At 39.2% G+C, this 13,074-nt stretch overlaps 1 protein-coding gene across 8 annotated transcripts in view; it reads right to left on the minus strand.

Annotated features, from left to right (window-relative positions):
* Positions 1-1,833: 1,833 nt before the first annotated feature.
* Positions 1,834-13,074, minus strand: part of Exd (PBX homeobox extradenticle) — a 53,233-nt gene continuing 41,992 nt past the window's right edge. For 4 of the 8 annotated variants that reach the window (XM_083042744.1, XM_083042747.1, XM_083042745.1 and 1 more), the window contains one exon: positions 1,834-6,458. In XM_083042744.1, coding sequence (XP_082898870.1) covers positions 6,324-6,458 — 135 coding nt within the window. In that variant the 3' untranslated portion in view covers positions 1,834-6,323. Of the gene's footprint in view, positions 9,332-13,074 lie in introns of all 8 variants that reach the window. The other 4 variants (XM_083042749.1, XM_083042752.1, XM_083042751.1 and 1 more) reach the window with 4 other exon arrangements.

Here is a 13,074-nt window from a genome sequence, read left to right on the forward strand (position 1 = left end):
ATTTCATAAATTTGTCTTGTCACGTCATATCGGAGAAATATTTATACAAAATTCGCTTGCTTTTTTTAAATATCGAGATAGAAATTCAACGTAAAGGCGCTACGTTTTCGCCGAGATGAAGAAGAGTAATTAGAGGCGTTCTATTTGTGGTGAATGGCAATTTATTATGATTAATATTGTCACTAATAAATCAACTTTCATTTTAAGTTTGTGTAGTTTATAATAGCAGAATGCGCAAATGCATATTACACACGTTTTAATCTTTACACACATTTATTGTAATCGAGAATTCGGGCGGAAAGATATACGTGCAATTGTATAAACGCGAGAGTGTAACACTTCTTCTATTTTCTTTTATTATTTGTCATCCTTGTTGAAACACAAGTTTCTGTTACACGACGTGTTTTTTACGGCGAGATATTATTAGCATATAAAACGAGTATAATTGATCCGCCCGAGAGTTCGAACAGTGATATATATTACGATGGAATGACGTGGTGGCGAGGAAAAGAGAGGATTTTAAGATTAATGTTAAAGTTGAACAGAAGTATTAATCGAGTTGTAATGTATGTATAGGCCGGTTTACGAACGACACGATTCGTCTTTGATGTAATATATAATATATATTGGTATATACGCGCGCGCGTTTACGCACTTTCCAATTTAGAGTTGATGTATGTTTATGGGAAATACGGATTAATAATGATAAATAATATAATGATAACATAATGCATACTGTATATTATTAATAACATGATTTACTGTCATGTACATATATATGCATGCATGTATGTGTATATATAATATATATTAATATATATATTATATATATATTTATATATACACAAATACATACAAACATAGATACATTACTATTGATATAATAAATGCAATAGCAATCGAGATCACGTGTGTGTGTGTTGCGACGATTTCTTAATAGCTATTAGGATGTATCTCGGGATATGAAGGGATAAGAGTATGCACATAATCGGGCTATATTATTTTCGATCCTTTTATTAAGTTTATCATAATGTTTCGAATCGATACAATGATTTCTGTGGTATACTCAACTGTCGTCTTTCGGGCCACAACGTCGACGATCGTCTCCCGCACACACGGACGTTATATTCTGACAATGAGATCATCATACGTGTGTGTCTGTGTGTATGTGTGTATACGGAATATCGGCGATGAGACGTCTCGCGCGCGCGTCTCCGGCGTAAAAGAGAGAGAGGCGCGTGTGCGCTCGTTTTTCTTGACCAACACGAAGAAATCAATCCAAAAATATCATCGTTTCTGCGGCGCACAATCATCGGGACAAATTGGTCGAGAGTCGGACATTGAGGGGGAGCCGGGAAGCTGGAAAGAGAAGAGGAAGGAGGGCTTCTTTTTTTAAAGCGACGACAGTTAACGCCGTGACACCGATGAGACACTCCGTAGAGGCGAAAAAGAAAACGTAAAATGCAGTTTAACAATCAGTATTTATCAGCGTGCAGCGTCGAGCGAACAACTCGACCCCCACCGGCCGTTTTTAATATATTTTGTCATTCCCTTTTTTTTTTTTTCTTACGCTCTTATCGCGTACCGGAAGTCGGAGAGAAGGATGACGGAGAGGGTGAGAAGAACCGGAGCGGGGGATGAAGAGATGACCGGGGGAGACGTGGGAGAAGAGCGCGCGAAGGATATAAATATATAATAATATCTTATACCGCGTGTGTGTGTATATATCCGTAAATACGTTGAACGTTATTTCTCTCATCTCTCTCTCTCTCTCATTCACTCGTTCTCTTTCTCGCTCGCTCGCACATCGCGCATCGATATTATCGATCTGTATTTCTTTTTTTTTTTTTTTATTTTTTCCTTTGTGTTCTCGTTTCATTTATTAAATGTTAGGTAGAGCCTATAAGGGGCGCCCGAAGGCGCACTCACAGCGAACCTCGGGCGCGCTTTTCTCGTATACTAGCTGTGCCGGAACGCACTTGTACTGGTCGCACGATCGGCGAAGGATTCGGCTAAAGATAGCGTGGCCGTAGTCGAGAGGGACCATGGTATATAATTTCAAACGATTATCATGAGAATCCATTTACTTTTACGGCTATCAATCGATAATCGCGCAATCGCAAGTTAATCCGACATCGATTACGATCAATGATTTTTATATTGTCGTTTTTTTTTACCTGTGTAAAGAATGAAAAATAAAAAGTAGAGATACTCGGATAAATACCACGTTTCTCTTCGGAATTGTGTTATGAAAATTGTATGCCGTAATCGCCGAATTATAAAATGCATCAGTGATTAAACCCCCCTTCAAAAAACCTCTAAAAAAATTGAATATTTTAATGTAATACTTGGGCACGATTTGTAAAAATTGCATAAGAATAGATTTTGAGATAAATTACGGAGAGAAAATTGCGTTCGGCAGTCGATCTTTAGCCGAGCGATTCGCTCGCGACATATTATTTAACAACAGAGTTTAACCACCTAATTGTTCGGAGGATACTCATAACTCTCGTCTTCGACTTTGTTTATACAATGCGAATGGGATATCCTTTTTTTCTCGTTTATCTACGCACTAGGTAATAAACGATTCGTTTTGCAATTCATTATTACAATCGATAAACAATAAGCGAAAGAATAATCGTGGTCTTTGATCAATAAGGTATGAACGTTTAAAAAAAAAGAAAAATACATTTCTTGTTTCTCTTTCTCGAGTCGACATGATAAACTTTAATAAACCCATAGAGCAGCGATACTTGTCATCGTCATAATGGTACAATCACAATGCGAGAACCGCTAATAATAATAATAGTAATAATGATAATATCAATGATGATAATAATAATGGCAATATAATAATTAAAAATAAACTAAAAATAACTAATAATAATAATAATAATCTTCGTCGTATAATTAATTACCACCGTCATTACAATGATGCACTTATGCCATTATGGTTGCCTATATACTATCCTCTTTTATATATACTTCTATATATATAATATATATATAGCTACAATATATAATATTTTCGTGTTGAAAAATCGTATACATTAGTGTTGTGTCGCAGGACCATTGCTTCTGTCTCTCTCTCTCTCTCTCTTTCTCGCTCATTCTCACATCTCGTTTTTCTTTCAACGCGTCTCTTATGTATATCATTCCATTCTGTTATATATTTTTTTTGCTCTTGATGGATCGCAAAGAAGGGGAAAGGGGAAACACTGTCGTCGATGGCTGGAAGCATTCGTGTTTTTTTCAAAGTCAAAACGGATCGCACGTTTGCAGAAAATTGCACCGGAAGAGACATCATCGTGGAACGAAGATCCTCTCGTAAGTTTATGACATTTCACGTGACGATTTTAAAACTTAACTTTTTACGTCGTAAAAAGCTGACAAATACGAATAAGTCAAGGCTATTGGCAAGATTTACCGGCTATATTCTTAAAATTTGCAAAACGAGAGGAGGACTCGCTTCTTCGCGGTTTATGTCCAATTTTATAATTAATATTAACGATGTAATAAATGATGAAAAATTAAGAAAAACGCGTTCTATACGAATATGAGTAGAATTTCGAATTTTCTTTTTCTTTTTCGCTCGATATAATATCATCACGTTTCCTAATTTTTATTCGAAAGGTGAAGAGTGAATCCGTATCCAAATACCGTCGAATAAATAAATTCTAGCCGGGATTGAGGGGCGAGAACACGAGTGCCTCCAGACACGAGCGCGTTATGTAATCTTAATAGCTTAATATCGATTTTTAGTTCGTATTACCCGCCGTTCAAAGACGGGCCTCGGATCACAGATAGTGAGGTGATCGGATTGCGCGAGCGTTATCGCGATAACAATGCGGTCTCTATCGTATTCTTCTTTTTTATACTCTTTTCTTTCTCTCTTTTCTCACTCATTCACACACACTCTCTCTCTTTCTCTCTTTAAATTTGTCAGTATGCGTTCTTCCTGCGTTTCTCCTAAGGATTTCAAGGCGACAGCTCCTGAAAGCAAACAGCATCCGGCCGTGTACGCGCGCAAAAACTCATCATGTAGTTCTCACATCATGTAGCATCGGAAAAGATCGTCCGAAAAGATTTGCAAGAGGAATCGTCGTCGAAATATAACATTCCGATCTGATTTTATCTAATGCTCGCGAAACTCGATATCATATATATAATAAATTATAAACAAATTGTTTCGTTTATATCCGGAGAAAATGCTGTGACTATCAAAAGACATTTTTGAACAACCGTATTCGCGCGCGTACGTCCGATCGAAGAATTTTTTCTATTTTTATTCTCTTAAAACGCAATCCTCTGCTCGATTCGTTAATAACAACATATCTCTTCTTTTCCGCCACGTGGAGTGACGTGCGAGTTATACAGATACACGCAAAAAAGTATATAGAATATATATATATATATATTTTTTTTTTTATACACATGTATATACGTATACACAATACATATGTACCTACGTACGTACGACTAACTAAAGGGTAGACAGGCGCAATCATGTGTTTTATGGATCGAATCCGATTGATCGGCCGCGCTCGAGGACTAACGTCAAAAACAGCTGATCGGCTGTCATCTCGAGTCGCTGCCAATTTCGGATTCGATGCCGTGTGTATGTGTACGTGTGCATTATTATGTACGATGTATGTTGAATAATGGAATTAACAAAGACGAAGAAATAAGTTCGGAGGAAACAAATTTTAATGAGATTTCGTGCTCGAGGTAGCGTAATTAAAGGGGGAAAAATGGGAGGAAGGGCGAGAAGGAGAGACGGAAAGCGGCTCGCAATTTTTTTTTTCGAGCTCGCTCGCAAATACGGTCATGCACATCAATTTTCTAACGCAATCGCGCGGACAACGTGGTCTTCGCATTGCTGGAATCGAGAATGCGAGCGATTTAAAAATATTGCTCCAATAGGTTCAAAGCTCCGGACGCGACGTCGAGAACGAATTTTTCAACACCAGCTCTCGGTATCTTAGATATACATAATATACTTATATATATACGAATTCTGAAGTATATATAAGCTGTATACAATTTTTTTATATCATATATACAAATATAAAATTAATTAACTATATTAAAAATGGATTTCTTAACTTAATCTTCGTTAACAAATTGTCACTGATCTATTCACAATTGCAATGAGACGTTGATTTTTTTTTTCTCTTTGCATGTTTGAACCTCTTGGTATAACGCAATGTGTCAGATCATCAGCGCAGGGGATCTTAAAGCTGAACTTAAAAGATAAGGGGGTCCGGGGCTTAAATTGTAAATGAACATAAGAGACATTCTCTAGCATTACATAAAAAAGGGTTGACATGTCGAGAAAACGAGTAACAAGGCATTAAGATATAAAATCGCATGGAGAGAAGAGTCATGTGTGATTGTGTGTGTAGGTGTATGTGTGATTTCGAGAAGATGGCAGAGGAGTTTTGCGGATACGATGTGCTTCCGTATCACAGTGTTTCCAAAATTAATGTTTCGAAAGCTCATTTTAAGCAGAAGATAATTTTAAAAAGAATATAAAAAAAGATTTGATACACTTTTCTAGACTGTCAGGATGCGATTGTGTGATTCCTTGATAAAATTTTGTAAATTTACGAGAAATCAAGTCACTTAAAAACAATTTGAAAATTACGTTTTCGCGCAGCTTTCAATTCGAGGGATCTGGAAGCACTGTCAGCTCGTAGAGCGAGTAAATTATGTCCGATTCGTATACGCTCTTTCCCTAGCTAGATGCGTGTATACGTCGACCTCTATTATCTTCCGAGAAACGAACTTCCGCCTTAAGGAGAGCACACTGACCTACGCTTTCGTCGCTTGCGTGTCTCTACTATTATGCTCGTCCGCAGCTTCTCGTTAAAATTGCTCGCTAAGGCAAGACCGGATATCGAGGATACGTGAAGGGGATGCGAACGCGAGACTTCATCCTCTCGCGACTGATGATTCTTTACTTTGTACCGTAAGTGTCATCGAAAATGCTCATGTATCTATGTGTCAACAGCTGATCAACAGCTGACACACATCCGTCTACACGTATCCTTCTTAATACATCAGCTAAACGAGAAAAATTAATTGCAAACGCTACTCATATTAGGAACATATTAGCGAACGATTGGTATCGTATACACGTGTTTTTTTTTTTCGTATCGATGGGGGAGATTGTATATATGTGTATGTGTATTTCTCGCTCGCTCCTCTCTACACGCATCGTTCGCACAATCTCTCTCGCCTAATAATATTGCGTGTCTGTCTCGACGCAGAAAAGAGATGAAAGCAAAAAGAAAAAAAAAAGAAATAAACAGATATAAGTCTTAGACGCGCGGTCGCTTTTCGTTTTCTCGGTCGGAATCAGAGTCCGCTGAATCGTGGAGGGGCGGAAATTCGGGCACCGCCTCGCGCTGCTGCATCCATCCCGCCGCGCCTGGCCCCCCAGCCAATGCCTTGCCCTGCGTCATGTTTTTTCGATTGTTTGTTTTTTGTTTTGCAATTGATTTTTAGCCCTCTGTCTTTATCCCCTGCAGGATGGCGACAAAATAGCGTGTCATTGGTCGCTAAGCCTCGCCTCGACCCGATAAAAGAAAAACTCTTGCTTTGTTTGCTCACGCTTCGCTTCGCAAAGAGAACGTCGGGCCTTGCCTCCCCCTTACCCCCGAACATCGGGGGTGCGTCGGCCAAACTTTCTCGAAGCTCGGCATGTTGTATTGGCTACGGTGGCAACGAGAGATAGAGAAAATAAATCGCTTAAATATATATATGAAAATTTGGAACGTTTTTTCATCATTGTAATTTGAATTTTTATTTTATAATTTAGCTTAATTTTTTTTAAACCAAAAGCAAAATGTGACATCTTGTCGATTGCTTATTATATTACTTGCTTGACTACATATTTTGACGTTATCTCTCGTTACCCGTATCGGGAAACAAAAGGATTCGAGCGCTAATTTTGAACGCGAAACTTCGTCGTTTGAATATCATTTTTTTTTTTCACCATTATCGCGCAAAAGCGAACATCAAAAGTCGGGAAAAATCCTTTAGAATTTGGCCAATGCAACAAACCGGCGTCTATTATTTTCTACTACTGTATCTACGCGAAATTCTGAACTCTGCAAAACGAGCTACAATGAAATTTTGAAACCATTCACTCCCTCTCTATATCATCCTCTTTCTCACCGCCTTTCGGTCCATTCGCGTATATTCATCTCCAATTATTCAAATCATCTCTCAAATCAAGACAAATAAAGAGACGCACACACATACTACCTTGTAAGAACCAGTATAAGACACGTGAGCCTTTGAAAATATGTAGCATTATCTCGTAATTCGGATATCTTTTAAACCATTCAATTTTATTCTGGACAAATTATAATCTTACGTACAATCTGCAACTTGTGAAAGTTGTTACATTATCCAACAAAAAAAAAGAAGATATTATTTTTTCGAAGGCTCTCGTGTCTTGAAATTCTACATGCAGCCATGCATGTCACGAAATGTTATCTGCCCTAGTATCTCTCTCCAACTACAGGATATATACTCCAACGCTGCCTTGTCTCTTCCTTCTATCAACCTATATACTTATCATACGTGTGAACTGTATGTACGAAATGTGTGTATGTATGTACGAATTGCAGTATAGGAAGAGCTGCCTTTAAATAAGTATCTTTCTAAGGATTAAGTATCGAAAGCCGTGTATAAGGAGCGACGCAAAATCGCTCGCAATGCACAGGGATGCGTTGTCGAATATTCATGTGCAAACGGGAGATTCGTGTAACTCGGTCGGAATGACCTTCTATTGTTGTCTCTCATGGAAATTAATAAGAAAAATAGAATGTAATTCTCTCGAATAATTTCAAGGCCCCAATTTTTTAATTCCGCGACTGGAAGAATCGCGGTGTTGATAATATCGCGCTTTTTGTGTCCGTTCTGTGTATATGTGTATGTGTGAACAATTAATAATCGAATTAACTTATCGCTTGCTGCCACCGACCTTTACTATCTAAGAAACGGCCTAACGTATCTAATGTATTTCTAAAACTTAAAACAAAGTCTCAATATCAAAATCTTATTGCACACTTGGCGAGATCTAATCCTAAGGGAAGAGCTCGAAGGCGGGGACGTCTTTCTGGAGGGAATAATAAACCGTACCATCGGAAAGTCCTCCGCTTTTGCCAGATACATATATATCATCGATGTAACTCTCTTCTCCTCTATTGCCGTTGCACTTTCCCAATTCTTCCAATGTCGATGTCATTATTCTTCAGGATGTGGACCGGTACGTTGGCAAGTTAACGAAAGAGATCATTCTCGGACGCGAATCGCGAATTTTTCTATCGAAAAAAATGTTTTTTATCTCTCGTCGAAATTTCGATATTTATTCGTCGCAAATTTTGTCATTTTCTAATAACCGGATTACTTGTCTCCACATTTCCTGCTCGGGACACGTCGCATATTTTTAACGCGCGGTCGTTTTCTCCCCCACATGTAGCTTATTGTGTTAAGTTTCCAAATAAATTTTACTCCTCGTGGTCTCTAATACGAGCGGAGGATCTTCCTTCTTCGCGCGACAATCTCGTAAAACCCGGCTCGAAGTAAAAATTTCGAAACACGTCCCCGGGACACGTAGATACGCGCGCTTCACCTGAGTACGTGTATATATATATTGCACTATCGATGAGTTAGATGAGAACCGAGCTCGAGGCACCTCGCGCAAATCGTAGAATTCTAACAACGTTTCTCCGAGCACTTCTTCTCATTCTTAGAATCTCACGCGAAATCCACGATCATTCTTCGAATTTGTCTCCCTTTCTCGCTTCGAGAATAATTCTAGGGAAAGAAAATTATGCCTGTTGCAACAAAGGACAATATCCTCTTGATCGGCCTCTTTGTCAGCTTTTCGCAAAAATCTCAGCTCATCTTTCTCTCTCTCGCGTTTTCTCTATCTCTAATTTTTTAAATGGTTCTCTCATTTTCTGTCTTTCTCTCTTTTTCTCTTGTCTCGTATCGAGTTTACGGTGAGTTTCGTTAGATACGTTTGCGAGAGGTTTTAGGTCGGCCTGACGCGTCACTGGAAACACAATAAAAAAGCACGAGAGGCCGAGATCAGTGATAGACGGTCCCGATTTCACGTCTCATAATTTTCCCCGGCTGTGTGATTTCATTCTCTCTCCCTCTCTCTCTCTCTTTCACCCTCATTCGCGTTCATCCCTCTATCTTTCACACTTTCCTCCCTTTCTTAACTTCGACTGCGCGTCGTCTTTTGCATGGCTGTCTGATCCGGTGTCTCTCTCTCACTCTCTGTCGCCTTCTAAGAATTTCGTTTCATCTGTATCAAGAAAAAACGTCATTGAGTGCGATCTCGAGTCGAATTGCGGAGGGGTGTCAGATCGTTTCTAGCGTCAAATCGTAATTTAAGTCCTGACAAGACATTTGCCCGATTTGCGATCTTCTATTTCCGATAAGAAATTATAAATCCGATTTGCGTGCGGCTAGTTAAAAAATTCCCCCGGTTTAAATTTATATAAGATAATCATCTCTCTCTTTCTCTTTCTAGGACCGGCAAGAGGAGGACACGTGCGTCGTCCGGGATCATCTCGGACGCGAGAAACGTTCGCGATTTCGCAGCTTCCGAGACTGGAACTTGTCAAAAGGTGATGGAGAGTAGAAGAGACGGCGCAGCAGACGACCGATGGATCGTGACGATAATATGTAGATAAGGTAGCATAGACCCGTACCAGAGAACTGTGCTTGCGACAATGCGCCGTCTTTCTTCTCGAGAAATGTCAAAGGGAAGTACAAAATAGCAAAAACAGACGACGATCCAAAAACGGCCTTACGGTTTTAGGAAAAGAAAAATACTAATAAAAATTTGTCGCGAGTTTATGGTCCGACATCTTCGTTGCAACAAACACAGTTCCATGTTTTTTCTTATTATTTGTTAGAAACTCGAAAGACCAACCAACAGCTGATTAGAACGAGAGATTAAATAGAAGAGGGGTGAGAGGGACAGCGGAGACAAAACGAAAGAGGTGGTGATAAGATAGTAATAATGAGAATATACAAGTGTAATTATTATTACTCTGACCGGTGCATATATAATGTTAAAAAAAGTCAGTCGGCCGGCGTGTGAGAGAGTTCTTTGTGCTCATGTAAGAGAGTGTACAAAGCGATTGCTCATTTGTTACGTATGCGATTACGGGAAACGTTAGTGCCAGCTGCAGCTATCAAAGAGGTCGCAAATTTTCAGAGTCGATCGCATATGCGCGACGCAACAATGAAATTAATTAATCAAATCGGCAAGCTCGACGTACAATAACGAATTGCGAACAATTCGATCTCGTTGAAAGCAACCGGTTAAATTAGAAACATTGCTTATGTAGAATCGCGTGAAGTATACACCCCATAGTATTTTCCTCATAAATATTAATAAAAAAATAGAAATACATTTCTAACATAATTTTTGAAGTATGAAAAACAATTTTCAATTTCAATAAAAAAAATAGATTTTTCTCCAGCAATGAATCTAATCTCGCAATAAATTAGCTGGGCTTGTAGCCTATCCTACCTTTCGAAGATTGAATCGAGAATGGAATGTCGATACGTATATTTGTTGTGCGATGTGTGTTTGTTTTCCCGAAATAGAAACTAGAAATTTAGGTGGAGCAAAAATATTTTTTTGAAAAGATTTCCGATAAACAACCTGTCCGTTAAACAAACTAATAAGGAATCATAAATTGATTATTCGTTTCTGCTGAGACGAGTAAAAATTTTGCGATTGGCTAAATTAAAAAAAAGAGGGAGAAAGAGTTTACTGCGAAACTAGTTAAAAAGAAAATTTCCTGCGATTCGTAAATTCGCTACGTGTTATGTTTTTCTCCGAGTCGGTTTGAAAAAGCATTGATCGAACGATAAAACTGATGGAACTTAACGTCTAGCGAGAGAAAAGTACGGGAAAAGGCAACGCGCTCCGTTTCAGATCGATAAAGAAGCGGAGAATCTACAGAAGCCGGAAGTGACTGCGGAACAGCGCAGCTACGAGCATGCATTTTAGTCGCTTCATTTCAACCTTCGCAGAGAGAGAGCCGACACTCCGTTCTACGCGATTTCAAAAGTCTCGGGATGAACCGGATGAACCGCGAAATTAATTTCCTACTTAAATGTTTCCCTTAAAATGGTATCGATATTTCACGCGAATTCGAAATATTTTCCAAAACGAAACGATTTTTGTGTGTTCGACGAAAAAAAAAACGGAAGTGAAATACGTTGTCGCAATCGATTAATAATAATTTCGTTAAAACAATCGTTTAATACGAATTGAATAAGTTTCCCGACGGACAATTCATCGGACGAATGTTGGCGATACTTTTTTTATTCGACGATAGAAATGTACTCGAAGCGAAACATTGACAAGTGATCAACGTATCGACATGTCAGATATTGGATCCGCCGACTAGAAATTCCTACAGAAATCCCCTACCGGGCTTGCCGAATACTCCGGCTCGTTGTGTTTACCCGCAAATTTAATTTAACGTCACTCCGTGCCACGTGACATTGTTGAAATTGTACGTCAACGAAATTTACTACGTCCGAAAAGAACCATGTGCCACGTGAGACGATATTCTGAACGTCGGAAATTAGCACGAGTATCCTAATTTGCCAATCAACTAATCAATTAATTATAATAGAGACAAATAAGATGAGATTTTTCATTAGAAAAAAAATTTACAAAAAGCTTAAAAAAAGTTTTTGAATAAAAAACACCTATATTTAAACAACCCGAGAAAGAGGAGTAAATTGTGAAAGCAAATCCAGAGAGATTCGCCTCCAGCGAATTTATGAAATTGCAGAGGAACTTGATGAGGAAGAATATGATAACGATTTACGCGAAGAGATATTCGACGAAGAATAAATTGGAGCGCAGAATCCTTATGGAAGATTGATACTACCGGGTATGACACACCGGGGGAGCCCCGCAAAACTTTCCCTCTCGTCTAAATTCATCCCTCTTCCCCCTTTTATCGTTGCATCGCGGGAATGCTAGCGACTTGTTAGAAGCGCGACGACGCGCATCCACCGGCTCCATTAATATGTGAGAGAGCCAGCCCTGCCTAAAAAGTGACTTAGCAACTCCAATGCATACTAAGCAAACCTGGCGCTATATCGGCTGCTAGTGTGGGTGTACGTGTGTGTGTGTTTGTATCTGTGCAGTCCCTAGGCGGTCTCTACCCCGATCCAACACATCCTTCGCATCGCGACTGTCGGCGCCCATCTTCACGGGCCAACAGCGTATCCAGCCTAATATATGTATACACATTATCCCAGCAATATGTGTGTGTGTGTGTGTGTGTGCACACGCACACATATCTAATCGCGCACACACATACACATCGCGCGTGCGCATATACAGAGACAATAAAAGGGGTTGCGCGGAATAAATTCTCGAGTTTGCGCGCATCTTGATCCTTTAAGCAAATTAGCTTTCTCGAACATCGGTATTTTCAACCGTGAAAATAAGAGAAAATATATAATGTAGCGAATCTGAAAAATCGCAAAGATCGCGAAAAATGATCAGGGGAGAGAAGAGGGTCCGACTTTTTCGATCGCGTGACATATTCTTCGAAACACTATCGGTCGTAATTTTTTTTAGGCATTACGGGTTGTCTTAAGCGAGAATCCCTGTATATGGCATCATACCCATCCTCAAGCTCAAGCAGACTCCTTTACCGATATCCTTCCTTTCTCACTCTTCTCTCACGATATCGTTCTCACGTCTCTTTCTTTCTCTCTCGTAGTGAGTGTGAGTATGCGGAAGGTAAGATGCGCATGCATTCATCGGGATGCAATGCCATGGCTTGGAATTGCGCGAAAGCGAGTAGCGGACTCTAATAATAACTTCATACGTTTATACGTAACTTCCGTGAAAGGAGAGAGAAGTGAACAATTCAAGAAATAAAGTCCGTGATTGACAGTACTGAGAAGGCTTACATTAGAAATGCAGAAATAGTAAAATTCGGATAAATGTAAGAATACAGAATAAAACAAAGAAAAAAAACCTAAAATTTTTATCGA

This window comes from Prenolepis imparis, unplaced genomic scaffold (assembly GCF_030444845.1).
Source record: "Prenolepis imparis isolate NDT839.2.m4 unplaced genomic scaffold, iyPreImpa1.0 SCAF_7, whole genome shotgun sequence".
In the NCBI taxonomy this organism is placed as follows: domain Eukaryota; kingdom Metazoa; phylum Arthropoda; class Insecta; order Hymenoptera; family Formicidae; genus Prenolepis; species Prenolepis imparis.